The sequence below is a fragment of the Pristiophorus japonicus genome, chromosome 15, assembly GCF_044704955.1.
Source record: "Pristiophorus japonicus isolate sPriJap1 chromosome 15, sPriJap1.hap1, whole genome shotgun sequence".
Taxonomy (NCBI): Eukaryota; Metazoa; Chordata; class Chondrichthyes; family Pristiophoridae; genus Pristiophorus; species Pristiophorus japonicus.
In genome coordinates this window covers 97,412,935-97,438,131 of record NC_091991.1, presented here as the reverse complement: position 1 = coordinate 97,438,131, position 25,197 = coordinate 97,412,935, and the positions used below count along the sequence as shown (strand labels likewise).

The following is a 25,197-nucleotide window of genomic DNA, read 5'->3' as shown; positions in this document are numbered from 1 at the left end:
CTCATAAGTCAACCCTCTCAACTGCGGAATCAACCTTGTGAACCTTCTCTGAACAGCCTCCAATGCAAGTATATCCTTCCTTAATTACAGAGACCAAAACTGTACGCAATACTCCAGGTGAGGCCTCACCAATACCCTGTACAGTTGTAGCAGGACTTCTCTGTTTTTATATTCTATCCCCCTTGCAATAAAGGCCAACATTCCATTTGCCTTCCTGATTACTTGCTGTACCTGCATACTAACTTTATGTGTTTCATGCACAAGGACCCCCAGATCCCTCTGTACTGCAGCACTTTGCAATTTTTCTCCATTTAAATTATAATTTGCTTTTCTATTATTTCTGCCAAAGTGGATAACCTCACATTTTCCCACATTATACCCCATCTACAAAATGTTTGCCCACTCGGAGCGGGGTTGGGGGGGACATCTCAGCAACCTGGTGACAGAATTACATATTACATAGCCACATGGCATACATCAGTCACTGAATGGTCATCATTTGCATCAATTCTTCATATGGCATATCTAACTCATCTCTTTACTCTCCCACAGGTCCAGGAGGAAGAGCAAGATGAATCCTCAGAGGAGCCACCAGCCTCTGCGGGCGCAGTGTCACCAGACATGAGCGCACCCAGCACCAGCCTAGGGACGCACAGTTCGGTGGGTCCAACGCACGATAGAGTAGTGTCACCGTGTCCGTCACAAGTCGCAAGTGAGCAGGAGCAGATGGTGGACACTCCATGCCGGAGCTGTGCTCAGCTCCATGCAGACGCTGAGCCTCGGGGAGCATCCAGAAAAAGGGGCAGCAAGAAGTGCAGGACACTCTGAGGTTTTGTGAGCTTGATGTCTGCAAATGTTCAGAGAATGGAGGAGTCCATCTCCAACATGAGCACCACCGTGTCGCAGGCAATGGCGACTGTAGGCTCTTCTATGGAAAAGATGGCCATCTGCATGGAGCAGCTAATGCACCACTCACAGGAGCACTTGCTATCTGTGGAAAAAGATGGCTATCAGCAGAGACTCGTAGACCTCCAGTCAAGGAGGGATGTCAATGTAGACATGGGTCGTGATGGGCCCACTGCTGTGCAGCTCCAGCTCCTTGCTAGCAGGGAAGTGCAGGTGGCCTATGAGAAGGAAGTGTGGGCTCTTCACAAACTGCTTACACTTCTCTCCCGTTGCAACCCCTCAGTCAGAGCCCCAGATGACTCCTTGGATCCCATCTGCCCTGCACAGTCGCAGGAGAAGCAAACTTTGGTGGGGCCATCAGAGGCTCCAAAACCCAGAGGATGTCTGCCAAGAGTGTACAATCAGTTACAGTGGGGAAGTGAGGAGGCTGCCTCTACCTCTGCTGAAGCCTCAGGGGTAGCACCATGTAGAAGCATGGGTAAGAGAAAGATGCCACACAGGTAGACTTACAAGGGTAGCCACTTGTGTGTTTTAGTCAGTGTTAAAGGCAAAATTCTATTAATGTATTGTCAACTGTTAAAATCTTTATTTTCACCACTTTGCCAGCTTGGACCTTTTTTGTGTGCATCTTTGGAAGTGGCTCAGTGAGTTGTGGTGTCTGGTGAAACATAGTGGAACCTCCAGTAATGGTGGTCATTGTGAAAGGGATGGCTTGGTTATTGTGGAAATCCTTTATGGTGTTGCTGTGGGGTGGTGCCAACCTATTGCAGCATGTGGTAGCCATGTGGGTGTGCAGCGTAAAGTGAAGTAAATCTGGACCTGATGAGGCCATCCCTGGCCTCCCGGGCAGCAATGTGCTCGGGCGCTGATGCTCTATGTCCTGTGCAGCATCAGGTGGTTGCAGAGAGGGTTGGTGCTGTGGGTGTGTCTGGTGCTGCTGGTTTTTGGGCCCATCGTCTGATAATGAGGACCAAGGTGAGACTGTATAAATGCCACCAGTGCTGATGGTTAAGTAGAGTTGATCGAAGAAATCTGCCAATGGTGAGAGGTTCATCCAATGAGGTGACACTGGATGGAGAAGTTGCTGGAAACACTTGCACTCTGCAGAAAGTTAAATCTGTGCTGGCAATGTAGTCGGCAACAGCTATAAGGTCAGAGCTTTTATAGTACATTTGATGCTGTCCAGTAATCAGCTGGAGCAATGGCTATTCAACTCCCACCTCAGGTTGACAGACATGGTCCCTGGGCAGTGTGAATCCCGTGGCCATGCAGGGAAATTTGCAGGGATCGTGTCTGCACAGATCCCAGAAAATTCTGGCCGTTAACTCTTTCTCTCTCTACAGATGCTGCCTGATCTGCTGAGTGTTTCCAGCATTTTCTGTATTTAACCATATCTATTCAAAGGGAGTCCTAATGATGTGGATTGGCATGCAATCCCACTAGCTGTAAAGGACAAAGGGATGGGGAAGACTCTACACAACCTATCTGTCCTCTGGTTTGCTTAAAACAATGAGTGAACAAGAGGCAAATTAAACCTTGCTTATTGTACAAAAAGAAGAGAGTTGCCTAAAGACCTGCTCTGTCCTGAAAAGCTGGGAACGTAGGCAATTGTGACTGAGCAATGCCCACCCTTTTGTCTTGGAGCATAAAGCAGTACAGTTTTGGAGGAATTTGGGGTGTGAGAGAGTGATGCTCTCCCAGAGTGGATGGTCAGATCTGGAGAATCCTGGGAATTGTTGAGTCACGTCAAGTGGATCACTAGTTACAGGTAGTGAACTGTGCTGACCACATGCCTCACAGCATAGAGAATTGATTTTTCCCTTTCGGCCTTGCTGGATACAGATCCATGGGTATTGGCCACACTATGATATTGCACCAGAGACAGCCTTCACTTGGGCAGCCAGACAGTGAGTGTCAGTGCCTACTTGACCATGGAGGGCATCGTACTTGAGAGCTTTCCAGTGACCAGGAGCCCAAGCTGATTGGTTTTATTCTGGACCCAGGAGCATTCGGGCCAATTGCAATTCCCCAACTGCTGCCCAAGTTGAGATCAACTAACTGAGCAGAGACTAGGGATCAAACCCGGGACTATCTGGCCTGTGTGATCTTCCTTTTTATTAACATTGTGTTTTCAGTACTTTTGGCAGGGTGTTGCATTACTTTTTGAATTCTGTTTTTAAAATGCTCTTTTAATCCATGTGTTAACTGCAGGGGCTGATTGAGCGCACGTATGAAATTCCAGATCATATCAGACCAGGGCAGCTTATCAAAGAACTCGGCAAGGAAATTCGCTTTGTGGAGGTAAAAGCAGCAGCAACTTCCTTTGTCCTGTTGGAGCAGGGATAGCAATCACCACTGACAGACAGGGAGTGTAGTTCGTACTGCTGAGCAGGAAGGACAAACAAAAGCAGTTATCTTTGAAAAATGGGATACTTTGGCTCGGTGCTAAAACATAAGAATATATAAGAAATAGAAGCAGAAGTAGGCCATCTGGCACTTCGAGCCTTCTCCGTCATTCAATAAGATCATGGCTGATCTGATCTTGGCCTCAACTCCACTTCCCTGTCCTCTCTCCATATTCCTTGACTCCTTTATCTTTCAAAAATGTGTCTATCTCCAACTTAAATATATTCAATGACCCAGTCTCCACTGCTCTCTGGGGTAGAGAATTCCAAAGAGTCACGACGCTCTGACAGAAGAAATTCCTCCCCCTTTCCGTTTTAAATGGGCGACCCCTTATTCAAAGTGTGACATCACAGCCAAGCGGGTAAGTGATTGGCTGGTGGATTGGTGAGTATTTTTCTTTTTCTTTTCAGTAGAAAACCTTTGGCGTTGCTGTAAGTAGCAACTGCAAATAAATATGTGTGATCTTTATTATCTAAAGAGAGCTAGTTAATTAAATCGGCTGCTTGCTGAGTAGCGGCTGGGTGTGTTTTGCTAAGGTTTAGAGTTTAGTTCTACTCGATAGTTGCGAGTGTAACTAGAGGGATGGCAGGGCAGCTCAGTCCCGTGGAGTGCACATCCTGTGGCATGTGGGAAGTCCCGGATGCTTCGCGTAGCCAGGTCAACCATGTATGCAGGAGGTGTCTCCAGTTGCACCAACTCGAACTCTGTGTTTTGGAGCTTGAGCGACAGCTGGGGTCACTGGTGCATCCGCGAGACTGAGAGCTACGTGGATAACACGTTTCTAGAGGTGGTCACCCCACAGCTTAAGAGTGTGGAGGTAGAGAGGGATTGGGTGACTACCAGACAGAAGAGGAGGACTAGGCAGGTAGTGCAGGAGTCCCCTGTATTCCTCTCCAAACAGTACTCTGTTCTGATTACCGGTGGGAGTAATGGTTCCTAAGGGGAGTGTAGCCAGAGCCAAGTCCACGGCACCACGGGTGGCTCAGCTGCACAGAGGGGAGGAAGAAGAATGGAAGAGCAACAGTGGTAGGGATTCAATAGTTAGGGGAGCAGACAGGCGTTTCTGCGGCCTCAGACATGACTCCAGGATGGTATGTTGCCTCCCTGGTGCCAGGGTCAAGGATGTCACTGAGCGGCTGCAGGGCGTTCTGGGGGGAGAGGGTGAACAGCCAGAGGTCATGGTCCACATCAGTATCAATGACACAGGTAGGAAGAGGGATAAGGTCCTGCAGGCAGAGTTTAGGGAGCTAGAAGAGAGATTAAAAAGCAGGACCTCAAAGGTAGTAATCTCCAGATTACTCCCAGTGCCATGAGCTCGTGAGTACAGAAATAGGAGGATAGAGCAGATGAATGCATGGCTGGAGAGATGGTGCAGGAGGGAGGGCTTTCGTTTCCTGAGGCATTGTGACCGCTTCTGGGGGAGGTGGGACCGGTACAAGCCGAACGGGTTGCACCTCAACAGAGCCGATACCAATATCCTCGGGTGGGGTGGAGGGGGGGGGGGGTTGCTAGTGCTGTAGGGGAGGGTTTAAACTAATTTGGCAGGGGGATGGGAACCTAAAAATAGATTCAGCAGGGAGGGGAGTAAAGCTGGAATTAGAAAGCAAAAATCAAGAAAGTGAGTTTGAAGGAGAGAGGAAACAAGCAGGAAATAAGGTTTTAAAAAAACTTAAATGCACTTTGTCTAAATGCACATAGCATTTGCAACAAAATAGATGAGTTGACGGCACAAATTGAGACAAATGGGTATGATCTGATAGCCATTACAGACACATGGTTGCAAGGTGACCAGGACTGGGAATTAAATATTATGGGGTACTCGACAATCCGGAAGGACAGACAGAAAGGAAAAGGAGGTGGGGTAGCTCTATTAATAAAGGATGGAATCACTGCAATAGTAAGAAACGATATTGGCTCAAATGATAAGGATGTTGAAACAGTTTGGGTGGAGATAAACGTAGAAACATAGAAAATAGGTGCAGGAGTAGGCCATTCGGCCCTTCGAGCCTGCACCACAATTCAATAAGATCATTCACCTCAGTACCCTTTTCCTGCTTTCTCTCCATACCCCTTGATCCCTTTAGACGTAAGGGCCATATCTAACTCCCTCTTGAATATATCCAATAAGCTAGCATCAACAACTCTCTGCGGTAGAGAATTCCACAGGTTAACAACTCTCTGAGTGAAGAAGTTTCTCCTCATCTCAGTCCTAAATGGCTTACCCCTTATCCTTAGACTGTGTCTCCTGGTTCTGGACTTCCCCAACATCGGGAACATTCTTCCTGCATCTAACCTGTCCAGTCCTGTCAGAATTTTATATGTTTCTATGAGAACCCCTCTCATCCTTCTAAACTCCAGTGAATACAGGCCCAGTCAATCCAGTCTATCCTCATATGTCAGTCCTGCCATCCCGGGAATCAGTCTGGTGAACCTTCGCTGCACTCGCTCAATAGCAAGAACGTCTTTCCTCAGATTAGGAGACCAAAACTGAACACAATATTCCAGGTGAGGCGTCACCAAGGCCCTGTATAACTGCAGTAAGACCTCCCTGCTCCTATACTCAAATCCCCTAGCTATGAAGGCCAACATACCATTTGCCTCTTCACCGCCTGTTGTACCTGCATGCCAGCTTTCAATGACTGATGTACCATGACACCCAGGTCTCGTTGCACCTCCCCTCTTCCTAATCTGCCACCATTCAGATAATAATCTGCCTTTGTGTTTTTACCACCAAAGTGGATAACCTCACATTTATCCACATTATACTGCATCTGCCATGCATTTGCCCACTCACCTAACCTGTCCAAGTTATCCTGCAGCCTCTTAGCGTCCTCCTCACAGCTCACACCGCCACCCAGCTTAGTGTCATCTGCAAACTTGGAGATATTACACTCAATTCCTTATTCCTTATAAGGAACAATAAGGGGAAAAAGTCACTGGTGGGCGCAGTCTATAGGCCCCCTAACCGTAGCAACTCTGCTGGTCGGAGCATAAACCAGGAAATAGTGCGGGCTGTAGAAAGAAAACAGCAATAATCATGGGTGATTTTAACCTCCATATTGATTGAACAAATCAGATTGGTCAGGGTAGCCTTGAGGAGGAGTTCATAGAGTGTGTAAGGGGCTAGTTCCTTGAGCAGTATGTAACGGAACCAACCAGGGGACATGCTATCTTAGATCTGGTCCTGTGTAATGAGGCAGGATTAATAAATAATCTCCTAGTAAAGGATCCCCTCAGAATGAGTGATCATAGTGTGATTGAATTTCAAATTCAGATGGAGGGTGAGAAAATTGGATCTCTAACCAGCGTACTAAGCTTAAATAAAGAAGACTATGAAGGTATGAGGGCAGAGTTGGATAATGTGGACTGGGAAAATAGATTAAAGTGTAGGATGGTTGATGAACAGTGGTGTACATTTAAAGAAATATTTCACAACTCTCAAGAAAAATATATTCCAGTGAGGAGGAAAGGGTGTAAGAGAAAAGGTAGCCAACCATGGCTAACTAAAGAAATAAAAGACTGTATTCAATTAAAAACAAGAGCATACAAAGTGGCCAAAACTAATGGGAGGACAGAAGATTGGGAAGCTTTTAAAAGCCAGCAAAGAACGACTAAAAAATGATTAAGAAAGGAAAGATAGACTATGAAAGTAAACTAGCACAAAATATAAAAACAGAAAGCAAGAGTTTCTATAGGTATATAAAAAGGAAAAGAGTGGCTAAAGTAAATGTTGGTCCATTAAAGGACGAAACCGGGGAATTAGAAATGGGGAACATGGAGATGGCAGAAACTCTGAACAAATATTTTGTATCAGCCTTTACATTAGAGGACACTAACAATATTCCAACAGTGGATAGTCTAGGGGCTATGGGGGAGAGGAACTTAACACAATCACAATCACTAAGGAGGTGGTACTCAGTAAGATAATGGGACTAAAGGCAAATAAATCCCCTGGACCTGATGGCTTGCATCCTTAAGAGAAATAGTGGCAGGGATTGTGGGTGCATTGGTTGTAATTTACCAAAATTCCCTGGATTCTGGGGAGGTCCCAGCAGATTGGATAACTGCAAATGTAACGTCCCTATCTAAAAAAGGAGGCAGACAAAAAGCAGGAAACTATAGACCAGTTAGCCTAACATCTGTGGTTGGGAAAATGTTGGAGTCCATTATTAAAGAAGCAGTAGCAGGACATTTGGAAAAGCAAAATTTAGTCAGGCAAAGTCAGCATGGATTTATGAAGGGGAAGTCATGTTTGACACATTTGCTGGAGTTCTTTGAGGATGTAACGAACAGGGTGGACGTGGTGTATTTGGACTTCCAGAAGGCATTTGACAAGGTTACTGCACAAGATAAAAGTTCATGGGGTTGGGGGTAATATGTTAGCATGGATAGAGGATTGGCTAACTAACAGAACAAAGAGTCGGAATAAATGGTTCATTCTCTGGTTGGCAACCAGTAACTAGTGGAGTGCCACAGGGATCAGTGCTGGGACCCCAACTATTTACAATCTATATTAACGACTTGGAAGAAGGGACTGTGTAATGTAGCCAGGTTTGCTGACGATACAAAGATGGGAGGAAAAGCAATGTGGGAGGAGGACACAAAAAATCTGCAAAAGGACATAGACAGGCTAAGTGAGTGGGCAAAAATTTGGCAGATGGAGTATAATGTTGGAAAGTGTGAGGTCATGCACTTTGGCAGAAAAAATCAAAGAGCAAGTTATTATTTAAATGGAGAAAAATTGCAAAGTGCTGCAGTACAGCGGGACCCGGGGGTACTTGTGCATGAAACACAAAAGGATAGTATGCAGGTACAGCAAGTGATCAGGAAGGCAAATGGAATCTTGGCCTTTATTGCAAAGGGGATGAAGTATAAAAGCAGGGAAGTCTTGCTACAACTATAGAGGGTATCGGTGAGGCCACACCTGGAATACTGCGTGCAGTTTTGGTTTCCATATTTACGAAAGGATATACTTGCTTTGGAGGCAGTTCAGAGAAGGTTCACTAGGTTGATTCTGGGATGGAGGGGTTGACTTATGGGGAAAGGTTGAGTAGGTTGGGCCTCTACACATTGGAATTCAGAAGAATGACAGGTGATCTTATCGAAACGTATAAGATTATGAGGGGGCTTGACAGGGTGGATGCAGAGAGGATGTTTCCACTGATGGGAGAGACTAGAACTAGGGGGCATGATCTTAGAATAAGGAGCCGCCCATTTAAAACAGAGATGAGGAGAAATTTCTTCTCAGAAGGTTGTAAATCTGTGGAATTTGCTGCCTCAGAGAGCTGTGGAAGCTGGGACATTGAATACATTTAAGACAAAAATAGACAGTTTCTTAAATGATAAGAGAATAAGGGGTTATGGGGAGCAGGCGGGGAAGTGGAGCTGAGTCCATGATCAGATCACCCATGATCTTATTGAATGGCGGAGCAGGCTCGAGGGGCTGTCTGGCCTACTCCTGTTCCTATTTCTTATGTTCTTAAGTGCCCATCCAAACACCTTTTAAATGTTGTGTGTTTCTGCATCCACCACCTTTCCAGGCAGTGAGTTTCAGACCCCTACAACCCTCTGCGTGAAGAAGTCGCCCCTCAAATCCCCACTGTACCTTCCAGCAATCACCTTAAACCTATGTCCCCTTGTAATTGACCCCTCCATCAAGGGAAATAAGCCCTTGCTATCCATTATATCCAGGCCCCTCGAAATTTAGTGCACTTCAATGAAGTCTCCCCTCAATCTCCTCTGTTCCATTGAGAACAAACGCAGCCTATCCAATCTGTCCTCATAGCTAAGATTCCAGGCAGCATCCTCGTAAATCTCCTCTGCACCCACTCGAGTGCAATCACGTCTTCCTATTATACGGCGACCAGAACTGCATGCAGTACTCCAGCTGTGGCCTAACCAGTGTATTATACAATTTAAGCATAACCTCCCTGCTTTTGTATTCTATGCCTCGGCCAATAAAGCTTTCTGTATGCCTTAATGACCTTATCCATCTGGCCTGCTACTTTCACTGGGCAAGCACTCCTAGGTCCCTTTGTTCATCTACACTATTTTCTAAATGTCCTTATTACTTCCTTAATGATAGAAGTAATTTTTCCAATGACAGATGTTAGGCTAACTGGTCTAAAGTTTACTGCTTTCTGTCTCCCTCCTTTCTTAAATAGGAGCATTACATTTGCAGTTTTCCAGTCCGTTGGGACCTCTCCAGAATCCAGGGAATTTTGGTAAATTACAACCAATGCATCCGACTATTACTACCCTATGGTTTTTGAACTTCACAGCAATTTGCCGACATATTTGCTCCTCGATCTCCCTCCCACTGTTTGGGGGTCTATAATACACGCCCAGAGGTGCGATCGCCCCTTTTTTATTTTTCAATTCGACTCATATGGCCTCATTTGATTCCTCTAACATATCGTCCTTCCTCACCGCTGTAATAGTTTCTTTAATCAATATCACAACCCACCCCCCTTTTTACCCCCCTCTCTGTCTTGTCCAATAATCCTGTAGCCAGGAATATTGAGCTGCCAAACCTGCCCCTCTTTCAGCCATGTCTCTGTAATGGCTATAATGTCATACTCCCAAGTGGCTACCTGTGCTCTTAGCTCATCCACCTTATTCGCTATACTCCTTGCATTGAAATATATACCATTTAGCACAGGAAGACCTCCTTACTTACTACTTACAAAACATTATTTCCTGTGTCTTACAGATTCGCTTTCTAAATTGTTGCTAATCATTTTCTGCTTTACTTCCTTCCCTTTTGAATTTGTTCTCAGGTTCCCATCCCCCTGCCAAGCTAGTTTAAACTCTCCCAACAGCACCAGCAAAACTCCCCACGAGGATATTAGTCCCAGCGTTGTTGAGGTGCAACCTGTCCAGTTTATACAGGTCCCATCTTCCCCAGAAGCAGTCCCAATGCCTCAGGAATTTAAAGCCATCCCTCCCACACCAGCTCTCCAACCACGTGTTCATCCTCTCTATCCTTCTATTCTTGTACTCATTATCACGTGACACCAGTAGTAACCCGGAGATTACTACCTTTGAGGTCCTACCCTTTCATTTTTTACCAAGCTCCCTAAATTCTGCCTGCAGGATCTTATCCTTTTTCTACCTATGTCGTTGGTCCCGATATGGACCACGACCTCTAGCTGTTTACCCTCTCCCGCCAGAATGCTCTGCATCCGCTCTGACATCCTTGACGCTGGCACCAGGGAGGCACAAAACCATTCATGAGTCACGTCTGCGGCTGCAGAAACACCTGTCTGTTCCCCTAACTAGAATCCCCTATCACTAGGGCTCTTCGCCCCTCCTCCTTGTGCAGCTGAGCCACCCATGGTGCCTTGGACTTGGCTCTGGCTGCACTCCCCAGAGGCACAATCGCCCTCACCGATGTTCTGAAGGAAATATCTGTTTGAAAGCGAGATGGACTTGGGGGGGACTCCTGTACTACCTGCCTAGTGTTCTTCCTCTGTCTGGTGTTCACCCACTTCCCCATCCCCTGTACGCCTTTAAGCTGCGGGGTGACACCTCCTGAAAGGTGCTATCCACGTGGCTCTCAGCCTCGCGGATGCACCGTATTGACTCCAGCCACTGCTCAAGCTCCAATACGCAGAGCTCGAGTAGTTGAAGCTGGAAACACCACCTGCACACATGGTTGTCTAGGCCACGCGAAGTGTCCAGGACTTCCCATATACCGCAGGATGTGCACTGCACGGGACTGAGCTGCTCTGCCATCCCTCTACTTAGACTTATCTAATTTAAAATCTAATTAAAAGAAAAAGAGAGATACTTACCAATCATCAGCCAACCACTTACCTGCCTGGACGAAGGGCTGTGAGCTCCTCGCCAGAAGTGAACTCCTCGCCTACCTCCGGCCCTCCTGCTCCTCCCGAACTCACGGACCTCTCAGCTCATTCCAAAACTAAATAGTTCAATGCCTAGTCTGTGTTAGCTAATCTCGGCTGGAGCAGCTGTCCTGACGCTACTATTAGTCTTAGCCGTGTAGGTTCAGGAGCAGAAAATCCACCCGCTTTTCTCACTTTCTTATTACCATCCAGTAACACTCGCTGGAATATGTGTGCTTGTGTCTGTGAGTGCACGTATATGTGCATGTGTGAGAGAGAGATGCACATAGAATCATAGAAATTTACATGCACGCATTGGATGAGAACATGATTGGGCTCAGCTGTCTTGTTCCTTCCGTCACATCTCTACATTTGGTTAAAGTACTGGAGGGCAGCTGACATTTCAGCACAAACTGCTTGGGTCGAACAGCCTGTTTCCTGCTTCTATGTGAACCCCTCACCAAGAAACAGCACCTTCAGGGAGGGGGTAAAAAGAGGCCTGTCCTGTTATCATATCAAGCAACCTTACTCGGGACATGTGAGACCCGAGGGAGGGAGAAGGTGGAGAATCTCTGCATTATCTTAAATTTAGTTCAAAATAATCAGCTGCGAGGAACTTTTGAATATCACTTGTCCTGTTGATAATTTAATGAATTATTAAACAGTTTGTTTATCATTGAAAGTTCAGATTAGTACAAACCTTGGAAACTGCACGACAGGGTGGGAAAGTAACATTTCCTTCCCCTGTAACAAACCTTTCCTAAATAAAATACAATTGGGCATAGAGCCACAGACAAAAGAGATTTATGTCTTTTATTAATTAGTTCACTGGATGTGGGCGTCGCCGGCAAGGCCGGCATTTATTGCCCATCCCTAATTGCCCCTTGAGAAGGTGGTGGTGAGCCACCGCCTTGAACCGCTGCAGTCCGTGTGGTGAAGATGCTCCCACAGTGCTGTTGGACTTCTTTGTGGCAGTTAAATCAACCACATTGCTGTGGGACTGGAGTCACATACATGCCAGACCAGGTAAGGTTTCCTTCCCTAAAGGACATTTGTGAACCAGGTAGGCTTTTATGATCCGATGGTTTCATGCTCACAATTACCAGCTTTTTATTCCAGATTTATTTAATTAACTGAATTTAAATTCCCCAGCTGCCATGGTGGGATTTGAACATGTTTCTGGGGCATTAGGATGAGAACACGATTGGGCTCAGCTGTCACATCTCTACATTTGGTTGAAGTACCTGTTCATTCCCCACTGCAATAGTGGGGCATTTCAACTACCCCAATATTAACTGGGAAAAAAGCAGTGTGAATGGTACAGAGGGTGCGGAATTCCTCAAATGCATTCAGGAAAACTTCCTTAGCCAATATGTAACAAGCCCAACAAGGGAGGGAGGTGGTTGTAGACTTGGTTTGGGGGATTGAAGCAGGGCAGGTGGAAGGGGTATCAGTGGGAGAGCATTTTAGTGCTAGTGATCATAATTCAGTAAGATTTAGGGTAGTTATGGAAAAACACAAAGGTGGACCAGGAATAAAAGTTCTCAATTGGGGTAAAGCCAATTTTGCTGAGCTGAGATGGGATTTGGCCAAAGTGGGTCTGGAAACGGCTACTTGATGGTAAATCAGTGTCAGAGCAGTGGGAGGCCTTCAAGGAGGAGATCCTGAGGGTACAGAGCAAGTATGTTCCCTTAAAAAAAAAAAGGGTGGGACTAACAAATCTAGAGCCCCCTGGATGTCAAGGGACATACAGGGTGAGATAAAGAAAAAAAGGCAAGCTTATGACAGATACCGAGAACTCAACACTGCAGAGACTCTAGAGGAATCAGAAAAATAGAAATTTACATCGCAGAAGGAGGCCATTTCAGCCCATCGTGTCCGAGGTGGCCGACAAAGAGCCGCACGGCCCTCGGTTAGCAGCCCTGAAACTTACATATAAACCTATGAACAAGGGCGGACAGATAAAGAGCACCCAGCCCAACCAGTCAGCCTCACACAACTGCGACACCCCTTACACTGAAACATTCTACACTCTACCCCATGTGATCTTCTGGGAGAGGCAAAAACCAGATCAAAACCCAGGCCAATTGGTGAAAAAAATCTGGGAAAATTCCTCTCCGACCCATCCAGGCGATCGAAACTACTCCAGGAAATCACTCTGGCCGTATTAGATTCCCTGAAGTACTTGCCATCATATCTGCGTCAACCAACAAAGAGGTTATCCAGTCTAATACCAACTCTTCAAGTGCCCATCCAAGCACATTTTAAATGTGGTGAGTGTTTCTGCATCCACCACCCTTCCAGGCAATAAGTTCCAGACCCCCACAACCCTCTGTGTGAAGAAGCTACCCCTTAAATCCCCTCTAAATCTTCCACCAACCACCTTTAACCTATGGCCCTTCGTAATTGACCCCTCCATCAAGGGAAATAGGCCCTTGCTATCCACTATATCCAAGCCCCTCAAAATTTTATACACTTTAACGAGGTCTCCCCTCAGCCTCCATTCCAAGGAGAACAAACCCAGTCTATCCAATCTGTCCTCATAGCTAAGATTCTCCATTCCAGGCAGCATCCTCATAAATCTCCTCTGCACCCTCTCCAGTGCAATTACGTCTTTCCTATAATACGGCGACCAGAACTGCATGCAGTATTCTAGCTGTGGCCTAACCAGAGTATTATACAATTTAAGCATAACCTCCCTGCTCTTTTATTCTATAACTCAGCCAATAAAGGCAAGCATTCCGTATGCCTTCTTAACCACCTTATCCACCTGGCCTGCTACTTTCAGGGATCTGTGGACAAGCACTCCAAGGTCCGTTTGTTCATCTACACTTCTAAGTGGCCTACCGCTTTTCTTTATTAGCCCGCCCCAAGTGCATTAACTTGCATTTCTCCGAATTAAATTCCATTTGCCACTGTTCTGCCCACCTGACCAGTAGATTGATATCCTCCTGCAGTCCATGACTTTCCTCTTCATTATCAACCACACAGTCAATTTTAGTGTCATCTGCAAACTTCTTAATCATACTCCCTATATTCAAATCTAAATCACTGATGTATACCACAAAAAGCAAGGGACCCAGTACTGAGCCCTGCATAACCCCACTGGAAACATCCTTCCAGTCACAAAAACACCCATCAACCATTACGCTTTGTTTCCTGCCTCTGAGCCAATTTTGGATCCAACTTGCCACTTTGCACTGAATACCATGGGCTTTTACCTTCATGACTAGCCTGCCATGTGGGAGTCTAAGAAGTGCAAGGGTGCAATTAAAAAAGATATCAGGAAAACAAAGAGCATGAAAAAATGTTGGCAAGTAAAATCAGGGAAAACCCAAAGATGTTTTATAAATATATTAAGAGCAAGAGGATGACTAGAGAAAGAGTGGGACCTGTTGGAGACTATAAAGGAAATCTGTGTGTGGAGACAGAAAATACAGATTAATCAAGGACAGTCAGCATGGATTTGTTAAGGGAGGGTCATGTCTGACTAACTTAATTGAATTTTTTGAGGAGGGTCGATGAGGGTAGTGTTTTTGATGTAGTATACATGGATTTTAGGAAAGCTTTTGATAAGGTCCCACATGGCGGGCTGATCACGAAGGTAAAAGCCCATGGGATCCAGGGCAAAGTGGCAAGTTGGATCCAAAATTGGCTCAGAGGCAGGAAGCAAAGGGTAATGATTGATGGATGTTTTTGTGACTGGAAGGCTGTATCCAGTGGGGTTCCACAGGGCTCAGTACTGGGTCCCTTGCTTTTTGTGGTATACATCAGTGATTTAGATTTGAATATAGGGAGTATGATTAAGAAGTTTCCAGATGATAAAGTAGGCTGTATGGTTGATAATGATGAAGAAAGCTGCAGACTGCAGGAAGATATCAATGTACTGGTCAGGTGGGCAGAACAGTGGCAAATGGAATTTCATCCAGAGAAATGTGAGGTAATGCATTTGGGGAGGGCGAACAAGGAAAGGGAATACACAATAAATAGTACGTCACTGACCAGTGTAGAGGAACAAAGGGACCTTGGAGTGCATGTCCATAGATCCCTGAAAGTGGCATACTAGATAGATAAGGTGGTTAAGAAGGCATGCGGAATGCTTGCCTTTATTAGCCAAGGCATAGAATACAAGAGCCGGGGGGGGGGGGGGCGGGGTGGCGGCGGTTATCATTGAACTGTATAAAACACTGGTCAGGCCACATAAGAACATAAGAAATGGGAACAGGAGTAGACCATACGGCCCCTCGAGCCATTCAATAAGATCATGGCTGATCTGATCATGGACTCGGCTCCACTTCCCTGCCCGCTCCCCATAACCCTTTAACCCCTTATCGTTTAAGAAACTGTCTATTTCTGTCTTAAATTTATTTAATGTCACAGCTTCCACAGCTCTCTGAGGCCACGAATTACATAGATTTAGAACTCCCTGAGAGAAGAAATTTCTCCTCATCTCAGTTTTAAATGGCCGGCCCCTTATTCTGAGATCATGCCCCCTAATTCTAATCTCCCCCATCAGTGGAAGCATCCTATCTGCATCCACCTTGTCAAGCCCCCTCATAATCTTATATGTTTCGATAAGATCACCTCTCATTCTTCTGAATTCCGGTGAGTAGAGGCTCAACCTGCTCAACCTTTCCTCATAAGTCCCATCTGTGGAATCAACCTAATCAACCACAGCTGGAGTACTGCGTGCAGTTCTGGTCACCACATTACAGGAAGGACGTGATTGCACTGAGGAGGCTACAGAGGAGATTTACAGGGATGTTGTCAGGAGTAGAGAATCTTAGCTATGAGGACGGTTTGGTGAGGCTGGATTTGTTTTCCTTGGAACAGAGGAGGCTGAGGGGAGACTTTATTGAGGTATAAAATTATGAGGGACCTAGATATAATGGACATAAGGGACTTTTTCCCTTAACAGAGGGATCAGTAACCAGGGGGCATAAACTTAAAAGTAATTGGTAGAAGGTTTTGAGGGGACTTTTTTTAAACGCAGAGAGTTGTGGGGGTGTGGAACTTACTGCCTGGAAGGGTGGTAGAGGCAGAAACCCTCACCGCATTTAAAAAGTACTTGGATGTGCACCTGAAGTGCCATAACCTGCAGGGTTACGGACCTAGGGCTGGAAAGTAGGATTAGGCTGGATAGCCTCTTGTTGGCCGGCACGGATACAATGGGCCGAAATGGCCTCCTTCCATGCTGTAAACTTCGATGATTCTATGAAGACGTGGCTATGATTCTTAATGAATACTTTGCATCTGTTTTCACAAAAGAGAGAGGCGATGCAGACTTTGCAATGAGGGAGAAGGAGTGTGAAATATTAGACAAGATAAACATGGTGAGAGAGGAAGTATTAAGGCTCAGTAGCTTTGAAAGTGGATAAATCCCCAGGCCCAGATGAAATGTATCCCAGGCTGTTAAGCGAAGCAAAAGAGGAAATAGCAGAGGCTTTGACCATCATTTTCTAGTTGCTGGAGGACTGCTAATGTTGTACCTTTGTCTAAAAAATGAGAAAGATTGAATAATTACAGGCCAGTCAGTCTAACCTCAGTGGTGGAAAAATTATTGGAAAAAATCCCGAGGGACAGGATAAATCTTCATTTGGAAAGACATGGATTAATCAAGGACAGTCAGCATGGACTTTAATATGCATATAGATTGGGCTAACCAAACTGGAAGCAATATGGTGGAGGAAGATTTCCTGGAGTGGTTTTCTAGACCAATATATCGAGGAACCAACTAGGGGGGAGGCCATCTTCGACTGGGTGTTGTGTAATGAGAGAGGATTAATTAGCAATCTCGTTGTGCGAGGCCGCTTGGGGAAGAGTGACCATAATATGGTGGAATTCTACATTAGGATGGATAATGAAACAGTTAATTCAGAGACGATGGTCCAGAACTTAAAGAAGGGTAACTTTGAAGGTATGAGGCGTGAATTGGCTAGGATAGATTGGCAAATGATACTTAAGGGGTTGACAGTGGATGGGCAATGGCAGACATTTAGAGACCGCATGGATGAACTACAACAATTGTACATCCCTGTCTGGCGTAAAAATAAAAAAAGGAAGGTGGCTCAACCGTGGCTATTAAGGGAAATCAGGGATAGTATTAAAGCCAAGGAAGTGGCATACAAATTGGCCAGAAATAGCAGCGAACCCGGGGACTGGGAGAAATTTAAACTCAGCAGAGGAGGACAAAGGGTTTGATTAGGGCAGGGAAAATAGAGTATGAGAGGAAGCTTGCAGGGAACATTAAGACGGACTGCAAAAGTTTCTATAGATATGTAAAGAGAAAAAGATTAGTAAAGACAAACGTAGGTCCCCTGAGTCAGAATCAGGGGAAGTCATAACGGGGAACAAAGAAATGGCAGACCAATTGAACAAATACTTTGGTTCGGTATTCACTAAGGAGGACACAAACAACCTTCCGGATATAAAAGGGGTCAGAGGGTCTAGAAAGAAGGAGGAACTGAGGGAAATCCTTGTTAGTCGGGAAATTGTGTTGGGGAAATTGATGGGATTGAAGGCCGATAAATCCCCAGGGCCTGATGGTCTGCATCCCAGAGTAATTAAGGAGGTGGCCTTGGAAATAGCGGATGCATTGACAGTCATTTTCCAACATTCCATAGACTCTGGATCAGTTCCTATGGAGCGGAGGGTAGCCAATGTAACCCCACTTTTTAAAAAAGGAGGGAGAAAGAAAACAGGGAATTATAGACCGGTCAGCCTGACATCGGTCGTGGGTAAAATGATGGAATCAATTATTAAAGATGTCATCGCGGCGCATTTGAAAAGAGGTGACATGATAGGTCCAAGTCAGCATGGATTTGTGAAAGGGAAATCATGCTTGACAAATCTTCTGGAATTTTTTGAGGATGTTTCCAGTTGAGTGGACAAGGGAGAACCAGTTGATGTGGTGTATTTGGGCTTTCAGAAGGCTTTCGACAAGGTCCCACACAAGAGATTAATGTGCAAAGTTAAAGCACATGGGATTGGGGGTAGTGTGTTGACGTGGATTGAGAACTGGTTGTCAGACAGGAAGCAAAGAGTAGGAGTAAATGGGTACTTTTCAGAATGGCAGGCAGTGACTAGTGGGGTACCGCAAGGTTCTGTGCTGGGGCCCCAGCTGTTTACATTGTACATTAATGATTTAGACGAGGGGATTAAATGTAGTATCTCCAAATTTCCTAACTTGAGGAAGGACATTCTTGCTATTGAGGGAGTGCAGTGAAGGTTCACCAGACTGATTCCCGGGATGGTGAGACTGACATATCAAGAAAGACTGGATCAACTGGGCTTGTATTCACTGGAGTTCAGAAGAATGAGAGGGGATCTCATAGAAAATTCTGATGGGTTTAGACAGGTTAGATGCAGGAAGGATGTTCCCAATGTTGGGAAAGTCCAGAACCAGGGGTCACAGTCTAAGGATAAGGGGTAAGCCATTTAGGACCGAGATGAGGAGAAACTTCTTCACCCAGAGAGTGGTGAACCTGTGGAATTCTCTACCACAGAAAGTTGTTGAGGCCAATTCACTAAATATATTCAAAAAGGAGTTGGATGTAGTCCTTACTACTAGGGGGATCAAGGGGTATGGCGAGAAAGCAGGAATGGGGTACTGAAGTTGCATGTTCAACCATGAACTCATTGAATGGCGGTGCAGGCTCGGAGGGCCGAATAGCTTCCTACTGCACCTATTTTCTATGTTTCTATGGATTTGTTAAGGGAAGATCGTGTCTGACTAACTTAATTGAATTTTTCGAGGAGGTAACCAGGCGGGTCGATGAGGTCAGTGTGCATGAGGTAGTGTATATTGATTTTAGCAAAGTTACATCAATGATTTAGATGAAGGAATTGAGTGTAATATTTCCAAGTTTGCTAACGACACTAAGCTGGGTGGCAGTGTGAGCTGTAAGGAGGATGCTAAGAGGCTGCAGGGTGATTTCGACAGGTTAGGTCAGTGGGCAAATGCAGTATAATGTGGATAAATGTGAGGTTTTCCACTTTGGTGGCAAAAACATGAAGGCAGAATATTATCTGAATGGCGGCAAATTAGGAAAACGGGAGGTGCAACGAGACCTGGGTGTCATGGTACATCAGTCTTTGAAAGTTGGCATGCAGGTACAGCAGGCGGTGAAGAAGGCAAATGGCATGTTGGTCTTCATAGCGAGAGGATTTGAGTATAGGAGCAGGGAGGTCTTACTGCAGTTGTACAGGGCCTTGGTGAGGCTTCACCTGGAATATTGTGTTCAGTTTTGGTCTCCTAATCTGAGGAAGGACGTTCTTGCTATTGAGGGAGTGCAGCGAAGGTTCACCAGACTGATTCCCGGGATGGCAGGACTGACATATCATCTCACAGAAACACATAAAATTCTGGCGGGACTGGACAGGTTAGATGCAGGAAGAGTGTTCCCAATGTTGGGGAAGCCCAGAACCAGGGGTCACAGTCTAAGGATAAGGAGTGAGCCATTTAGGACTGAGATGAGGAGAAACTTCTTCACTCAGAGAGTTGTTAACCTCTGGAATTCTCTACCGCAGAGAGTTGTTGATGCCAGTTCGTTAAATATATTCAAGAAGGAGTTAGATATGGCTCTTACGGCTAAAGGGATAAAGGGGTTTGGAGAGAAAGCAGGAACGAGGTACTGAGGTGAATGATCAGCCATGATCTTGTTGAATGGTGGTGCCGGCTCGAAGGGCCGAATGGCCTACTCCTGCACCTATTTTCTATGTTTCTGATAAGGTCCCACATGGCAGACTGGTCATGAAAGTAAAAGCTCATGGAATCCAGGGCAAAGTGGCAAGTTGGATTCAAAATTGGCTCAGGCAGGAAGCAAAGGGTAATGGTTGATGGGTGTTTTTATGACTGGAAGGCTGTATCCAGTGGGGTTCCACAGGGCTCAGTGCTGGGTCCCTTGCATTTTGTGGTATATATCAATGACTTGGACTTAAATGTTGGGACTATGATTAAGAAGTTTACGGATGATTCTAAAATAGGCTGTGAGGTTGATAAAGAAGAAAAAAGCTGCGGACTGCAGGAAGATATCAATGTACTGGTCAGGTGGGCAGAACAGTGGCAAATGGAATTCAATCCGGATAAGTGTGAGGTAATGCATCTGGCACGGCAAGGGAATACACATTAAATGGTATGACACTAAAAGTGTAGAGGAACAAAGGGACCTTGGAGTGCAGGTCCACAGGTCTGTGAAGGTAGCAGGCCGGGTAGATAAGGTGGTTAAGAAGACATATGGAATACTTGCCTTTATTGGCCGAGGCATAGAATGCAAGAGCAAGGAGGTTATGCTTGAACTGTATAAAACACTGGTTAGGCTCCCGCTGGAGTACTGTGTGCAGTTCTGGTCACCACATTACAGGAAAGATGTGATTGCACTGGAAAGGGTACAGAGGAGATTTACAAGAATGTTGCCTGGACTGGAGAATTTTGGCTATGAGGAAAGATTGGAGATGCTAGATCTATTTTCTTTGGAACAGAGGACGCTGAGGGGAGACCTGATTGAGGTGTATAAAATTGAGTGGTCTAGATAGAGTGGATAGGAAGGACCTGTTTCCCTTGGCAGAGAGGTCAACAACCAGGGGACATAGGTTTAAAGTAATTGGGGGGTAGGTTTAGAGGAGATGAGGGGAAATTTTTTCACCCAGAGGGTGGTGGGGGTCTGGAACTCACTGCCTGAAAGGGTGGTAGAGGCAGAAACCCTCACCACATTTTAAAAAAAATACTTGGATGTGCACTTAAAGTGCCGTAACCTAATGGCTACGGACCAAGAGCTGGAAAGTGGGATTAGGCTGAATAGGTCTTGGTCAGCCGGTGCGGACACAATGGGCCGAAATGGCCTCCTTCCGTGCTGTAAATCTCTATGATTCTCGGCCTCTGAATTACTGGTCCAATAAAATAACCACTATCCTAATGTACCCCACATATATTACTGTACGTTATTACATCTCAGAAACATCCCAATTACTGTGAATAGTGATTGTAAATAGTAGTCCCATTTCAAAATTGTGATTGCACTAAAAATAGGAAATAAAAAACTGCTCTTCTCACCATCCTTGATTCTTAACCTGAGCTGTGTTAAGTGCACTGCTTCACTGGAGGGTGAAGTTAGGATTCAGTTTGGTAATGTTTAGGTTGACCCATGGTTTGAAACTGCAGCATGCAGCGGCTGAGTGTGACAGGCACTATAGTTATGATTCCCTGACTCGTGCCCAGCACATACAGCTTGCAATCAAACCTTTTGTGCAATTTGGCCATCAGTTTAGATGACATATGTATCTTTGTGTGTGCGTGTTTGTGTATATGCACACACGTGCGCATGTGTGTGTGTGTATATGCGGGGGGGGGGGCGGTGTATATGTGCCTGTGTGTGTATGCATGCCTGCGAGTATAAATGAAATGTGCGTCTGTGTGGTGGTGGTTTTATCAGTTGCTTTTAGTGTGTAGTTGTGTTCTGCTCTGACCAGAGTGAAGGTATTGTTCGTAAGAGATGCCCAACAGACAGGGTATGAATATGAAGCTAAAATCAGTCTAGAGAGTAGTCTGGCTGATTTGGAGCCTTTGTCGAAGCCCCTCAACCCTTTGTATAAAGCTTCTATGTGTGTTTGCAGGAGATGAACACTGGAAACAAACCCGTGAAATCTCAGGGAATCGTGGCTACAGTGCCTGTCACACGGGTCCCTCAGGACAAGAGTTGTTCCTTCAGTGTGAGCCCGGGTAAGAGGAAATGTAGGCGCCTGAGAGATCCGGCAAACAGGACACACTCGGACCTGGACATTCTGGAGCTGCACACCCGGGAGGTGTTGAAGAAGATGGAGATGGCTCAGTGGGGTGAGGTAGGTGAAGTACATCAGTCATTGAAGGTTGGCATGCAGGTACAGCAGGCGGTTAAGAAAGCAAATGGCATGTTGGCCTTCATAGCGAGGGGATTTGAATACAGGGGCAGGGAGGTGTTGCTACAGTTGTACAGGGCCTTGGTGAGGCCACACCTGGAGTATTGTGTACAGTTTTGGTCTCCTAACTTGAGGAAGGACATTCTTGCTATTGAGGGAGTGCAGCGAAGGTTCACCAGACTGATTCCCGGGATGGCGGGACTGACCTATCAAGAAAGATTGGATCAATTGGGCTTGTATTCACTGGAGTTCAGAAGAATGAGAGGGGACCTCATAGAAACGTTTAAAATTCTGACGGGTTTAGACAGGTTAGATGCAGAAAGAATGTTCCCAATGTTGGGGAAGTCCAGAACCAGGGGTCACAGTCTGAGGATAAGGGGTAAGCCATTTAGGACCGAGATGAGGAGAAACTTCTTCACCCAGAGAGTGGTGAACCTGTGGAATTCTCTACCACAGAAAGTAGTTGAGGCCAATTCACTAAATATATTCAAAAGGGAGTTAGATGAAGTCCTTACTACTCGGGGGATCAAGGGTTATGGCGAGAAAGCAGGAAGGGGGTACTGAAGTTTCATGTTCAGCCATGAACTCATTGAATGGCGGTGCAGGCTAGAAGGGCTGAATGGCCTGCTCCTGCACCTATTTTCTATGTTTCTATGTTTCTACAACCTCTGTGCTGGGTTAACGATGAAGAATTCCCCTACCCACATTCCTGTCAATGTGTTTCGTTAACAGGATGATATGTCCAGCTCCACATTGAGAGTGAAGGTCAGCAGGATCTCATCACCATCTTCGGCAGTGGCTGACAAAGGCCCCAGTCACAATAACTTGCAGCTGGTTCTATCAAAAGGAAGGATCATTAGGTATGTGCCGTGGTGTTGAGTTTTCAAGGGCTTTCAAAAGAGCCTGTATTGGAAATATTTCCATTCCTTCGTCCTATCTTTCCATCCACTCCATGTGAGCCTACTGAGGCATTGGCTATTCCTAGCGAAGCAAGGAGGCGCGTCACCTTAAGGGAGCCATAGATGTTTAAAGCACAGAGGGCGGCCATTAGGATGTCTGTTCAATGCCAGACCAATTTAAAACTAATCCCACTAACCTCTCTTTCCATGGCCCTAAATCCTCCTTCACATTCAGATATTTATCCATTAAAAGATGCAATGGTCTCTGCATCAACCACTCCCTGTGGCAAAGCACCCCAAGCTCCAGCAATCTCCGTGTAAAGGAAGTTTACCCAACCTCTCTCCTCACTCTCTGTGGAAAAATGTTAAACATATGATCTCTGCTCACTGACACATCGCCTGCCCGTATTCACTCCATACATTCGCACATTTTATTTATACTTGCATTTTCAAAAGCTCAATTAAATCTCCTCTTGCCCTTCTCTGCTCCAGTGCAAATTGTCTCTGTATCTCAAGCCTCTAGTTTCCTTTCCATGGCATTATCCAGGTGAAGTTACGCTTTGCGTTCTCCATGGCCTTCTATAATGGGGCACCCAGAACTTCACAACTAACTGAGCTAATTCATGGTTTGTACAGATTTATCATTACTTTCTTATTCTTCTATTCTGTGCCCTTTATTTATAAAACCCAGAATGCTGTTGGCCTTTTTTACTATAACAACAATTTGTATTTATATAGTGCCCTTAACGTAGTAAACGTCCCAGGGCGCTTCACAGGAGCGTTATGAGACACACAAAATTACCTGCATTTGCCTTTTTAAGATATTGGGACTGAAATTGGCCTCCTGTGCACCTACAGTGAGCGCCTCCGTTCTGCGCCCGGGCGCGGCGAGAACCATGCACCCCGTGAAATTGGGCAAGGGTTTTGAGGAGACATTAAGAGATAACGCCCCGCTGCGCCCAGCAGTGATGACATCAGCGACTCCCTTCTTTCCACTGCCCCCATCAATGTCTCCAGCGTCACATCATTAAAACAGGTGGCCCTCCCCCTTGAAGGGGGTTTTGCAGCAGCCATTTCAGAAAAGGTCCCTAAGTTCCCGAGATGTACAGATGGCTGATTCAAGTGCAGCAAAGCTTAAAATGAGCTTCAGCAGGTTGAAATGACCTCCCCTCTAAGAGCTGGAGTCAAGATTTGAAGGCTGATTGCTGAATGCAACTCAGCTGAAATTGGGTAGCTCTCTGTGAATCAGCACCCTGCAGCATCCCACTGAGGTTATTGGTGCCTCATTTATCACTCCCCTTCACTGCTGGGGCGAAAATTTTAAAAGTGAAAAGTTATCGTCCCAAACGGGGCGCTCCCGAATTTCGCCCCACAGGGCTCTCTGTTCATCCACATCCTTCAGTGTCTTTCCATTAACCGGATACTCCCATTCCTTGTTTTTGCTTCTGAAATGTATTACCTCATTAAATTGTACCTGTCATTACCATGTCACTTTTCTCCCAAAGTCTTTCACCTTTTGCCAAACCTGCGTCAGCAAATGTCGAGCCTGGTCTCCCTGTGCGGAAATCCAACGTATCTCCGTACACACAGAACGCAAGGTGACCCAGCCCTGAGCCCTGGGGTACACGACTTACAATCCTTCTCCAGTCCCATTACCACCCACTTACAGCAACATTTGATTTCCTGTCTGCCAACCAACGCTCCATCCTCTTATCCAGGTTGACCCTCTCTTATCCGGCACCCTTGGGACCTGGCCTGTGCCGGATAAGGGATTTTGCCGGACGAGGGGAGGTCAGGTTAAATTGGATGGTACAGGTACTGAGCAAGGGGTTATCGGGGCTGGGAGTGCGGCAGAGAGGGACGGGGAGGCGGATGGGTGGCAGTGGATCGTGGGGTCAGGCCAGTGATTGCGGGAGTCAGCAGCGAGGAAGGACTTCAATGTGTTCATGTCGGAGCGGCCGGGAATGGTGCCGGACGAGGGAGTCCCGGATAAGGGATGTTTAACCTATATCATCAACCTCAGTGTCTCTCTCCCAGGAGATACCTTATCGAATGCCATCAAAAATCCATATCCACTGTCTCTCCTTTATCTAATCAGTCACTTGGAAAAATTGGTGGAACAGAACGACCCTTTAACAAACTTGATTAACCAGTGCATTTCAAAATGCTCACTAATTTTATCCTGATTATGGATTCTAAGAGTTTGCACATAACTGACGTTAGAACTGATCTCACTTCATCTTTTT

At 45.8% G+C, this 25,197-nt stretch overlaps 1 protein-coding gene across 3 annotated transcripts in view; it reads left to right on the top strand.

Annotated features, from left to right (window-relative positions):
- LOC139280923 (lysine-specific demethylase 7B-like) overlaps window positions 1–25,197 on the top strand; it is a 458,954-nt gene that overhangs the window by 171,675 nt on the left and 262,082 nt on the right. For all 3 annotated transcript variants that reach the window (XM_070900731.1, XM_070900732.1, XM_070900733.1), the window contains 3 exons: window positions 3,118–3,207; window positions 21,771–21,995; window positions 22,785–22,912. In XM_070900731.1, the coding sequence (XP_070756832.1) occupies window positions 3,118–3,207; window positions 21,771–21,995; window positions 22,785–22,912 (443 nt within the window). The remainder of the gene's footprint in view (window positions 1–3,117; window positions 3,208–21,770; window positions 21,996–22,784; window positions 22,913–25,197) is intronic.